This window comes from Plecotus auritus, assembly GCF_963455305.1.
Source record: "Plecotus auritus genome assembly, chromosome: 6".
In the NCBI taxonomy this organism is placed as follows: Eukaryota; Metazoa; Chordata; class Mammalia; order Chiroptera; family Vespertilionidae; genus Plecotus; species Plecotus auritus.
The window spans coordinates 82,940,975-82,953,506 of record NC_137773.1 but is presented as its reverse complement, the minus strand read 5'-3'; the positions used below and the strand labels follow the sequence as shown (position 1 = coordinate 82,953,506).

General features: G+C 55.3%; 1 protein-coding gene across 9 annotated transcripts in view; it reads left to right on the top strand.

The window, feature by feature from the left end:
* Nucleotides 1-11,163, top strand: part of TCF3 (transcription factor 3) — a 38,457-nt gene extending 27,294 nt beyond the window's left edge. The window contains exons 9-20 of one of the 9 annotated variants that reach the window (XR_013960929.1): nucleotides 297-399; nucleotides 483-652; nucleotides 751-880; nucleotides 1,401-1,459; nucleotides 1,586-1,664; nucleotides 2,499-2,572; nucleotides 2,970-3,131; nucleotides 3,216-3,339; nucleotides 7,186-7,321; nucleotides 7,485-7,720; nucleotides 9,774-9,997; nucleotides 10,336-11,163. Coding sequence is in view for 7 of the 9 variants with exons in the window: in XM_080674953.1 (XP_080531079.1) it covers nucleotides 297-399; nucleotides 483-652; nucleotides 751-880; nucleotides 1,401-1,459; nucleotides 1,586-1,664; nucleotides 2,499-2,572; nucleotides 2,970-3,131; nucleotides 3,216-3,339; nucleotides 7,186-7,321; nucleotides 7,485-7,720; nucleotides 10,336-10,478 (1,416 nt within the window). In the remaining 2 variants the exon portion in view is untranslated. Of the gene's footprint in view, nucleotides 1-296; nucleotides 400-482; nucleotides 653-750; nucleotides 881-1,400; nucleotides 1,460-1,585; nucleotides 1,665-2,498; nucleotides 2,573-2,969; nucleotides 3,132-3,215; nucleotides 3,340-7,185; nucleotides 7,322-7,484; nucleotides 7,721-9,770; nucleotides 9,998-10,335 lie in introns of those variants that run through there. The other 8 variants (XR_013960930.1, XM_080674959.1, XM_080674956.1 and 5 more) reach the window with 8 other exon arrangements.
* Nucleotides 11,164-12,532: the final 1,369 nt, after the last annotated feature.

Below are 12,532 nucleotides of genomic sequence, written 5' to 3'. Positions count from 1 at the left end.
GACCCTGTCTCTGAGGCTTCTGGGTCTTGCATGTTTAGGGCTGAGGCCAAGGGAGGTTCTAGCACTGGGGGAAGAAGGAAGGGCTGGGGGCATCACAGCTGGTCTTTGACCAAAGGAGTTTGCTGGATTAAGGAGAGAAAAGGAATTCTGTGCAGGAGATTCAGCTCAGGGAAACGGGGTGGTGGGGTAGACCGCTGTCAAGTGGAGGACAGGACTGGAGAAGGGGCTGGCCAAGGGATGGAGGGTAAGTTAGTCCTACCCCTTCTATCTGACCACGTCCACCTACCTTCCCACAGGTGTACCCACCCAGCTCAGGTGATGACTACGGCAGGGATACCACCCCCTACCCATCTGCCAAGACCCCCAGCAGCACCTACCCAGCACCCTTCTACATGGCAGGTATATGGGGGCTCAACCAAGATGGCTGGGACAGGGCCCAGACCCCTCTGCCTGCTCATTTCACTATCTCCCCCTTTTTGCAGATGGCAGCCTGCACCCCTCGGCTGAGCTCTGGAGCCCCCCAGGGCAGGCGGGTTTCGGGCCCATGCTGGGTGGGAGCTCATCTCCCCTGCCCCTCCCACCAGGTGGCGGCACCTCCGTGGGCGGTGGTAGTGGCAGTGGGTTTGGCGGCCTGCATCAGCACGAGCGCATGGTAGGCCCCCTACCATGGGGCGGGGGCGTGCATTTGGATAGAACCCTATCTGACCCCTCTGACCCCATCTCATCCCCTCTGACCTCATCCCACCACAGGGCTACCAACTGCACAGTGCGGAGGTGAATGGTGGGCTCCCAGCTGTGTCCACTTTCTCAGCCCCCACAGCCACCTATGGCAGCGTTGCCAGCCACACGCCCCCTGTCAGTGGGGCCGAAAGTCTCATGGGTATGACCCCCTCACCCCACCCTGATGTGGCCCTTGTTATTAACAATGTCCTCCCTCTCCTGGGATCAGCTCGGGCTCCTCAGCCCCATGGTCCCATCTCTGATATTTGAAAATGGCTTGTTACCTTGAAACACTTTCCATTTAATTCCCTCTCCTGCCTTTTGTACTATTGTTGCTGTTTTTAATGATACTTATATTTTAAACTACACACACAGAGAAATTGGATCTTTAAGGAGTGGATTCCCCCACTTTACATTTGGGAAAACTGTAGCTCAGATTACATTTGGGAAAACTCCAGGGCCCATAGTCCTCCTGTCCCCAGAGCCTCCATGGAGGCAGGTGGCGAGACATCAGGCAGAAACCAGTCCAAAATCAGGGGCTGCTCAGTCCTGGGCTTGGGCATCCATGCCTAGCAGCTGAGTTTAGAAGGGAACTCCCTGTCAGTTGGGGCATCCAAGCTAAGCCCAGGTACTGGGGCACCAAGTCCCTGAGGTTGGGTCTCACCTCTGTGCACCCACAGGCTCCCGAGGGACCACAGCTGGCAGTTCTGGGGACGCCCTTGGGAAGGCGCTGGCCTCGGTGAGGCTCAGGGCAGGGGGTGGGGTGGGGTGGGTGGGGGTAGCAAGGGTGGCTGGGCCATGACTGTGAGAGGCCAGCCCCTGACTGGCTGCCTGGTGGCCCTATCTCTCTTCATCCCCATTGCAGATCTACTCTCCGGATCACTCAAGCAATAACTTTTCGTCTAGCCCTTCGACCCCCGTGGGTTCCCCACAGGGCCTGGCAGGTCTGTACAGGGGGGAGGGGAGGGAAGCGGGGGAGGGCGCTGTGTCTGCTGCCTCCAATCTGGAGCAGGTGGGAAGGGGTCGTCAGGCTGCATACATGAGTTAGGGAGCTAGACACACCACCTGCCTTGGAGTGTATGTTCCTGTGGGCATCCAGGGAGGCTTCCAGGAGGAAACTTCTAAGCCAGGATTCTTAGGTCACGGCACAGGCTAAGGCCCGGAGGCAGTACCCAGCAATTTGTGTTTGTGAGCATAAGGGGCACATGAGACTCAGTTGGGCCAGGTCAGGGGCGCCCAGAATCAGAGCAGCCGACCTGAGACTCCCACCCAACAGATATTAGTTGGGCACCAATTGTATGCCCCATGCTTGCTCTGTCAAAGGGGTCAGGTCTTCCTATTCCCCATTCCCTGCAAGGATGTACCTGAGGAGCATCGGGGACGGCGGAGGGGGGCAAGGAGGAGTGAGAGCAGATTTCTGGAAGACCTGTGTGGCGTGGCAGGACTGGGAGGAACTGGCCTCTAGGGCACCTACTGTGTGCCTCTGAGCCAGCAACCTTCCCTGTGGGGGAGGAGGGGTTGTTGATTCTGCATATGGGGAAACGGGAGGCTGGGAGATGTGAATCTGCCTGGACTTGGCTGGACTTATGGCCCAGAACAGCTCTGTAGAAGTGGACGCCCCCTTGTGGCCAGCCTGAGTATCACAGATCTCTCAGTTTTCTCATCCCTGCCTCCCAAATTCCTTCTTCCCTCCCTCCCTCCCTCTCTGGGTCAGGCTACACCGACATCCTGCTTCAAGTCCTCCCAACCCCCATTCATGTGTCTCCTAACCTTTCCAGGGACGTCGCAGTGGCCCCGAGCAGGAGCCCCCGGTGCCTTATCTCCCAACTATGATGGGGGTCTCCATAGCCTGGTGAGCTTCCTGCTTGTCTGGGGGGAGGATGTGCCTTTGTGGAGACACCCTGGGGAGGGGATGGAAGTGTTGATGGACAAACACAGGATGCATGTGGAGAGCCTATTCCCGGGGCAGGGGAGGCAGCCCATCAGGGGCAGCTCAGCATGTCTGCTGTGGCCGTGTTTCACGTGGCTTTGAAACTGAGTTCCATAAGAGCCATTGGGTCTCATGTGACCAGCAGAATTTGCATTAGGACCTAGATGTCCTTTTGACAACAATGAACTTTGTAGTTAATATGTTGGGAATAAGGTCCAGCACTATCTCCGTGGCCAGCCCAGGCTCATGTTTCAGGCCAGACCACACAGGGCTGGGTGGGGGTACTGGCAGCCAGGTCACTCACCCCCCACCCTCACAGCAGAACAAGATGGAAGACCACCTGGATGAGGCCATCCACGTGCTCCGTAGCCATGCTGTGGGTACCTCGGGTGATGTGCACGGGTTACTGCCCAGCCATGGAACACTGGCCTCAGGCTTTGCCGGCCCTATTATGCCACTGGGTGGGCGGCACACCAGCTTGGTAAGTGCTGGACAAGGGAGGGGCGAGGTGTGGGCGGTTGGCGGGAGCCTGACCAGCCCTGACTCACCCACCCCTGGTCTACAGGTTGGAGGCAGCCATTCCGAGGATGGTCTCTCGGGCAGTGGCAGCCTCATGCACAACCATGTGGCCCTCCCCAACCAGCCCAGCGCCCTCCCCGACCTCTCTCGGCAACCTGACTCCTACAGTGGTAAGTCCCAGCATCGTTCCTGAGCAGGGCGGCCAGCATCTCAGAGTCATCTGTGCTCTGGCTCCTTCTATGATGCTCAGTCATTGGGCATCACTTCCTCTGGAAAACAGGGATGACAGAGAGGGCTTGTGACAGACGGCATCAGCCAGGCTGGGCTGAGTGTTTATTCTCTGTGGGGCTTGGGACTATCCCACCTCCATTTCCAGTTGAGGAAACTGAGGCACAATGGTAACTGGGAACGTTTTATGAGTGGAGGCCAGACAGGTGTGGTTACTGTCACAGGCACCTGGAATCCTAGAAAGGGTGGCAAAATCACCACCCATCTTCCAGAAGCAAGGTGGAGCCCAGGAATCTTGGCATTGGCACGGGTGATGCTGTAGCCACCAGGGCCCCTGCCTTTTTATTGACTCACAGTGTAGTGAACTGAGCTCACCCAATAGGCACATATTCAGTGCCAAGTGTCTGGTGTTTCTCTAGGCTCTGGGGAATAAAACAGCAAATCCAACAGAGATAGCCACCCCCCACAACCCGGGGGTGGGGGGAGGACACAGATGGGTACGAGAAAATGGGGAGGGGATGCAGGTGGATTGTAGATTTTTTTATTTTGTTTTTTTTAATGTTTTTTATTGATTTTTAGAGAGGGAGAAAGAGACACATTGACATGAGAGCCAATCATTGATTGGCTGCCCCCTGCATGCCCACCACCGGGGATCGAGCCCAAAACCCGGGCATGTGCTCTTGACCTGGAATTGAACCAGCAATCTTTTGGTGCATGGGACAATTCCAAACCAACTGAGCCATACCAGTCAGGGCTGGATTGTAGTTTTAAAGATAATGGGGGTAGCAGGGTTGTGACATGTGAGCAGAATCAGGGAGGAGCAAAAGCAGGGGAGGCCTAGAGCAAAGAGAGGGGACAGGGGAAGGCATGTGGGACCTTAGGCCACACAGAAGTGTCGGGCTTTTATTCTGAAAGAGATTGGATCCCTGGAGGGCTCTGAGCAGAGGAGGGACAGGTCCAGACTGGGATACCCTTTGGTGGCTTTGGTGAGGACAGGCTGGGGAAAGGCTAAGGCAGGATCTCACTCAGGTGCTCACTGGTGTCCTTTGGTGACTGCTGCTAGGAGGACAGACTGCAGGGACAACAGTGGGAGCCAGGGACCAGGGAGGAGTGTTGTGCTGGTCCAGGAGGAATAATGAGGGCAGATGCTGGGCCTGGCCAGGGCAAAGTGGGTGGATTTTGGGTATTCTGAAGGCAGAGTCCACAGGACTTGCTGATGTGAAGGTGATGATGTCAGTTGGGTCTGGAATTCAGGGTGAGGCCTGGGTGTCATCGCATATGATGGAGTTCAAAGGCAAGAGCCTAGAAGGGGGGATAGGCAATGTGTGGACAGAGCAGAGCCCAGGCCTGAGTGTCAGGCCAGATGGGGACAGGCAGCTGAGTGAAGTGAAGGAGGGTAGACTATGTCAGACACCAGAGTGAGGACCCAGGCTACACTAACTAGGGGTCAGTGACCTGGGCAGGGGCAGCACCAGTGGAATGCTGGGGCGTTACTGTCCAGGGACAGGAGTGGGAGGGGCGAGGTCTAGAGGGTTTCTTTCAAGACTGAATAGGTAGCCCTGACCAGTTTGGCTCAGTGGATAGAGCTTCGGCCTGCAGACTCAAGGGTCCCAGGTTCGATTCTGGTCAAGGGCATGTACCTTGGTTGTGGGCACATCCCCAGTGGGGGGTATGCAGGAGGCAGCTGATTGGTCTTTCTCTCCCATTGATGTTTCTAACTCTCTCTCCCTCTCCCTCCCTCTCTGTAAAAAATCAATAAAATATATTTTTAAAAAAAAGACTGAATAGGTAATGTGTTTGAAGGTACTGTGGCCAGCAAGGGGAGGCCCTTGGTAAGCAGGACAGGTGTCCATTTGGTAGGAGGTCTTTACAGAAGAGCAGGGAGGAATGTGACAGGACTCAGAAGCAACCACCAGGGATCAAGGGCCTGGGTCTCATTATGGCCAGTTCCAGGATCAGTTGATGCTAGTGCTGCTGTAGCGAGGGAGATCAAGGCCCAGTAAAGGTCCAGGGATCCCCCACCAGGCAGTGGCCAATCCCTGACTTCCACCTACCCTATCCTTGTATCAACCTAGTGAAAAATATACATCATGTGACACTAGTGTGATGTTGGTATGTGACAAGACTGCCTAACATACCAAGCACCCTGGGAACCACTGTGCAACCCAAATTATAAAAAGCAGGGTCTCTTATGCCTGCCTGGGGACCCTCCCCATCCTGTCCCACCCCCAAAGCCAGCCTGGCTTTTAGAGAAAAAGTCAATGCTTTCATGTTTCTTAACTTTGTCACTCCATACCCAGAGTTTCACCCAGGGGGCACCTGGCAATGTTGGAACATCTGTGGTTCTCACGACTGGGGGTGCTCCCTGGCATTGAGTGGGTGGGGGCCAATGATACTGCTCACCACCCCACAACGCCCAGGACTGCCCCACAGAGAATGACCCAGCCCCAGTGTCCACAGTGCTGAGGGGGAACCCTAAGCTTTTATGCGCAGATTCTTTCCCCTTCCCCTTGGCTCATCCATGGAAGAACCCTGAGCTATTTCCTGGGGTCAGCATTTTGCCATTTGCACCTCAATGTAGTTGAGTTCAGTGTAACTGTTTCCCCTGAAACCATATAATTTGTTTACATGGTTTTTGAACTTTCAAAAATCAGCATCCTGCAAATGTTCCCTTGCATCTGTTTGCTTGCTCATGCTGTCTGTGAGGACTGCCACCCTGCAAGTGGCTAAGAATGGGCCCAGGCCCGACCTAGGACGATAGGTCGCTTCCCACTCTGCTTCCATCAGGTGCTTTCTGGAACGTGTCTCCCGGTGCACATGTGCAAGAATTTCTCAGGTGTGGTTCCAAGTATGGAGTTTCTGGGTATGCACATGTCTGTCCACCTATTCCAGACAATGCCCAATTTTTTCCCAAAGTGGCTGTACCATTATGCTATCAGAAGCAGTACTTAGAATTGTCAGGTCTCTCTATTCTGCTTAGTGTGTGTGATATGTAGCTCATAGTCCTCAAAAAATATATATTTTTTTATTATTGATGTTCTGAGAGAGGCGGGAGGGAGATGGGAAAATATTGATTTGTTGTTCCACTTATTTATGCATTAATTGGTTGATTTTTGTATGTTCCCTGATGGGATTGAACCCAAAAGCCTTGGCATATCAGGAGGACATTCTAACCAACTGAACTACCCAACCAGGGCCTCATTCTAAATTTCTTAACCTCTTGATGTGATAATGCAGATTTCTATATAGTCACATCCGTTTCTGTGTCTGTGAAACACCTGCTCCATGCTTTGCCCATTTCCCTGTTGAGGAATCTGTTCTTTTCCTATTGATTTGTATGAATGGAGATCTAGCCTTTGTTGATTTATATGTGACAAGTATTTCTATCATGTGGCATATCTTATTTTCTTAGGTATCCTAGTGATCTGAAATTCTCAATTATAGTACAATAGTCAAATTTATTGATTTCTTTTGGAAATGGTTTAGTGCATCGGTCGCCAACCTTTCGGACCTCATGGACCACCAGTCGGTTGGCGACCACTGCTTTAGTGTTTACGAATTCTTTCTCTGTCCCTAGGCCACATTGAAACTCCCATGCACTTCCTTCTAAAGGTTTCCTTTAATTTTGTCTGTAATTAGGTGCCTGTATGTGGTATAAGGTAGATGATGGTTTGTCCCCCATTTTGCAAATGAAGGCCAGGAGAGCTCTCACCCCTCGTAAGAGGGTCTAAGGGGACTTGCCAAGTGGCCCTGGAGGTGGCACTACCCTAACCCCCAGCCTCTTGCAGGACTTGGTCACAGGGGCACCGCCTCAGGTACCAGTGAGATCAAGCGGGAGGAGAAGGAGGATGAGGAGAATGTGTCGGTGGCCGACAACTCAGAGGAGGAGAAGAAGGAGCTGAAGGCCCCCAGGATCCGGACCAGGTGCCAGCCCCTCCTCGGTCCCTACCCCACCTATCAGGACTCAAGCATACGCACACAGTGCTCACACCAGTGGCGTTCACACCGCGAGGCATCCGGCGGGCACTGCGCCTGTTCCCCGTCTCACTGTCTCCCTCTGGCCCCCCGGCCTCCCCCACCCCCATAGCCCGGAGGAGGACGAGGACGACCTTCTCCCCCCAGAGCAGAAGGCTGAGCGGGAGAAGGAGCGCCGGGTGGCCAATAACGCACGAGAGCGGCTGCGTGTCCGAGACATCAATGAGGCCTTTAAGGAGCTGGGGCGCATGTGCCAGCTGCACCTCAACAGTGAGAAGCCCCAGACCAAACTGCTCATCCTGCACCAGGCCGTGTCGGTCATCCTGAATCTGGAGCAGCAGGTGCGAGGTCAGTGGGGGCGCCGCTCCCCTCCCGTCGCCTCTGCCCGTGCTCTCTCCTTCCCCTCCTAGAGCCCGCCTCTCCTGCAGTGACTGCCCCCCTGCAGTGACTGGCTTCTCATAGTGACCTTCTCCCTGCAGTGATCATCCTCTTCCAAGTCACTGTCTCACACACACACACCCCGCCCCCCCAGTGACCGTCCTCCCACCCTGAACCAGCTGCCTTCTGCCTGGCCTGGCCCCAGTGTCCCCTCTGGAATGGGAGGATGAGACTCTGGACCCCTAATCCTACGGGCCTTGGCACTTTGGCTCTAGGGACCCCGGTCCTTCCACCTCAGGAAAGCCCCAGAGCCTGGCCAGCAATGGCCTGTGGTCCCCTTGGGCCCAGAGGCTGTCACTGTCACTCTGAGCAGACACCTCGTAGGACCCCATCAAACCCCATCTGCAGGGGGGGGTTAACTCCCTTTCCCAGGGCTGGGTGAGGATCTGGAAATCGCCCTGACCTGGCCCCGCTCCCACCCCACCCCACCCCACCCCACCCCAGGTGAATCCCTACCCCCACCAGCTGCTTCCTTAACTCCTCCCCGTCCTGCGCACCCATTAACCCTTTTTCTCCTGCAGCACTGTCGCTTGTACTGGAGCTGGGGCTCTGGCCCACCCTGCACTGTCCCCTCAGCTCTCAGGTTTCCGCATCTGCACTTGGTGTGGGCATCATGCCGTGTGTCCCCCCTGCATCCTCTTCTCTCTGACTTCTGCGCTCTTCCCCCACCCAGCCTGTCCGTCTCTGCTTCCACCGGCAGCCCCTCCTTACCTCGCACTTGCTGCCCAAGCACCGGATGGCTAGTAGCAACCTCGGGCCCTTTCTTCCCTCAAAGCCCCCTGTGGAGACTTGAGGGATGAAAGGGGACCGAGGAGCACCAGCCTCTGGGCCTGGCTGTCAGTTTGGTCTGCGCGCTTGTCCTGGGCTCCGGGGCCAGCAGGCAGGGTGAGGGCAACAGCCCCCCCAGCACAGGAGCAGGACAGGGCACCGGAGGTCTAGGTTCCCGCATCTTGGGCACACCATGTGCTGGGCCTTCATTTGTCTTCAACTGAGTGTGGCAGGTGTCCTGATTTCAGTTAGCCCCAGTCCTACCCAGAAAGAAACAGGCACAGAATGAGGTCACTTATCCAAAGCCACATGGCCACGCAGCTCCTCAGGCCTGGGCTGAGTGTAGAACACCGGGAAGGCAGGTGTCTACGCTCCCATTTAGATTCTTACGTGGGCAACAGGCTCAACTCAGTGCCTGGCGCACTTGCTCCATAAATTGGAGCCACCGCGGAGGCCCCAGGCCCAGGGAGCTAACTCTCCCACCCGATGACCTATGGGCAAGGTTCATGGTGGGCACTCGAGGGCCAGCTGTCAGGGCAGCCAGAGTCTAGTGTGGGGGTCTTGGAGGGTGTGAACTGGTTGGCTCCTTGTGGGACTAAGTGTCCTGGACCATTCCCCAGCCCTAGAGGTCTCCCCAGGCCTTTGCCTACTGTGGCAGTCTCCTGATCCCCTCCCACCCGGCTTGTCAAGCCAGGCAGAACCAGCCCTCCCTCACCCAGCAGGTGACTGCTCTGAATGGGGAAGGTCGTCATCCCAGGAGGGGCACCTGGCCATTCCCGGGGTACGTGGGATGGGCAAGCGATAGATGGAAATCAAGACCCACCTCCATTCCCATGAAGCCTCCTGGGGACAGTTGGGCTTTGGTCATGTCTCATGAACACAACCACACACACATAGCCTTGCCTGGGACTGGTCACAGGCACACTGCTTAAGCTTTCCAGTCCAGGAGCACATTTTCATGGACATGCGCATGCACACACCAGGCACACGCACTTACCCTATGGTGCCCACCCACAACACAAGCCACAGACCTGCCCCTGCACTGCTGTACACCCCCCCACACACACAGACAAACACAGAGCCAATAGGTGCCCTCTCCACAACCCTGGCCCTGCTCACCCACCTGCCCACTGTTCAGCCAACCCCTGCCCCCCCGCACATAACTAACAGAGGCCCTGGTGCTGTGACCCAGCAGTACGGAGGAGGTGCTGTCCCTGGAAGAGAAAGACCTGAGGGACCGGGAGAGGCGTATGGCCAATAACGCGCGGGAGCGGGTGCGTGTGCGGGACATTAACGAGGCCTTCCGGGAGCTGGGGCGCATGTGCCAGATGCACCTCAAGTCGGACAAGGCGCAGACCAAACTGCTCATCCTGCAGCAGGCCGTGCAGGTCATCCTGGGCCTGGAGCAGCAGGTGCGAGGTAGGCGCCCAGGCCAGGAGTCCCCACCCTATCCCCTTCCCACCTGCATGCCAATGGTGCTTCACTGGAGACAGGTGTGCACTGGCTCCTGGGCTCCGTCCACATCTCAGACTTTGATGTCCCCCAGAACACCCAACCTGTTCTTTATAATTTACAACGCCCCAGCCCTGTACAGCCTTCTCAGTGAATGGGAGGACAAGTCAAGAAATGGAGGCAGCCACATATATGAGGGCCTTTTGCCTCTCCCTCTGGTGCTCTGCCATGCTCCCCACACCCTGCCACCTCATGTTCTCCCTCTCTGGGGATCATCTCCCACAGTGCTCTCCCTCTACCACCAGAACGTAACCTCAACCCCAAAGCAGCGTGCTTGAAGCGACGAGAAGAGGAGAAGGTGTCAGGCGTGGTTGGAGACCCCCAGATGGTGCTTTCAGCAGCCCACCCGGGCCTGAGTGAGGCCCACAACCCTGCTGGGCATATGTGAAAGGTACGCCACCGTGGGATAAGTGACCTGACCTCAAGTCTAACCTGGAATGGTCACACAGCGTGTCAGGTCCATCCTCAACATGGGCCGGCCAGTCCACACCTCACATACACCTGTGGTCAGCATTGAGCCAACACCAGCCTAAGGAGGCTTCAAGTGATGGGGGCCCTAGAGGTGACAGTGGGGTCCAGGAGCCTCCTGGGGACCCTGCTGTCCCCACGCCCAGGCCTCAGCTACCCCCACATGCTGGGACTTGCCTGATGGATCCTGAAATTGCATCTCAGCCTTGCTACACAAGCCCTGGCTGGAAGGAGCTTTTTTTCTTTTATGTTTTTTGTTTGTTTTTGTTTTTTTTTGGTAAAAACTGGAACACAAACAAGAAATATACACTTCATCAGAAAAAAAAATGCCTTAAGTATAAAACATGGAAAAGTTAAAACATATCACTTGTTGGAGAGACGCTGTGAAAAACTGGCTTGTTCTTCAGAAGCCACCAGCAAATTGTGCCTATGCCTGATTTTTTTTTTTTTAAGAAAAAAACGCTAGTTATGAGATTTTTTTTTAATGTAGAAGAAAATTAGCAAGGAGGTTGCCTTTGTTTTTTTGTTTTTGTTTTTGTTTTTTTTTTTTTGCATATGTTTTGTAAGCAACAAATGTTTTGTATAAAAGTTTCGTGTCTCTTGTATTTCTGCTGCTGTTTCTAGAACTGAGCATTACATTTCACAATCAACCAGATTAAAGTTGTATTTAAAAGACTCCACTGTAAACCTGAGGTCCCCCGCCCCTGTCCCGGGAGCCCAGCCGTGGGACACAGAATAGGTGGGTGGGTCTCATTTCTTTAGATGTTTGGATTTTGTTTTCTTGCTTTGGAGTAAAGTGGGCCTATCCCCAATGGGGCCCTCCCCACCCCATCCTCTCTCCCTCCAGGAGAGAGACCCTGGTCTCCCAGGAGGGGCCAGAGGCACACCTGAGGCACCAGCCTCCCAGGTGAAAATGCCAAAGGTCCTTCAAGTGTCACTCTGGACCCCAGGCACCTCCCCACATCTTCCCTGGAGCCCACAGTCCTCCAAAGTGGGGAATTTTGTTGTTACCCACATTCCAGGGCACGAGGACTGCACTGCTGGAGCACGATGCTGTGGGTCTTCCCAGACTCCATGTCCTTCATTCCTTTGACCTGGGGACCCAAGCCCATCTCTGCACTCTGGCAGTGGGGCAGTAGTTCGAGCCTAGAAAACTCACCCCCCCTGCCCACCCACCAAGTGGCTGTCCTGGTGTGGATGGGCCAAAGATAAGGCATGGACAGAGCAGGGAGAAGGTACAGGGTCCCTATGCCCAGAAAAACCCCAAGGCTATGCACCTGCCAAAATTACTGTCCAGCTGCAAAACCAGAGGGGGCACCCTCAGGCTTGTGTGCCCAGTGTCCCAGGTCTCCCCAAATCCCCTCTGGTCTTCCATGTCATGAGGAGGACTATGTCACCCCATGCTGCCCAGGACTGTCCCATGTTTACATTGACCATCTGCATCCCTGGATCCCCTGCAGTTCCCAGGGAAACTGGAATGGTTGGTCACCCTACATGTCACCCAGGTATAGGCTCAGGCCTGCTGGGGTCTTGGTTTCCTTACCTTTATCCCCCCCAAGAAAAGAGGCCTTAAGGACCCCCAGGCTGGCTGCATTCACCCCACCAATATCAGCCTCTCCCCAAGACCACCCTCCCCAATTTCCAGAGCCACCCGACCTCCACCCCAAACCCTCCCCCACACGACTATAACACCCCAAGGCTGGGAGCAAAGTGCCCTGCAGGAAGCTCCAGGGAATCCCATGGCCAGCACCAGGCAGGACATTGGGCTAGAGGCTGGGGCCACCCACCTCCTGACCCCTGACATCACCTAGGTTCTCTGGGGTCTTCCTTCCAAAGCCCATCAGGACAGCAAGGAGCCATCAGCTTGCAGGGTGGGGGGTGGACTCTGCCTGGTGACTCCCCTGGTCTATTGGTTCCTGTCTCTTGGGGAACCTGCCTCAGTTTCCCTCTTAATTCTGCTTTTGGTCTTGCCCC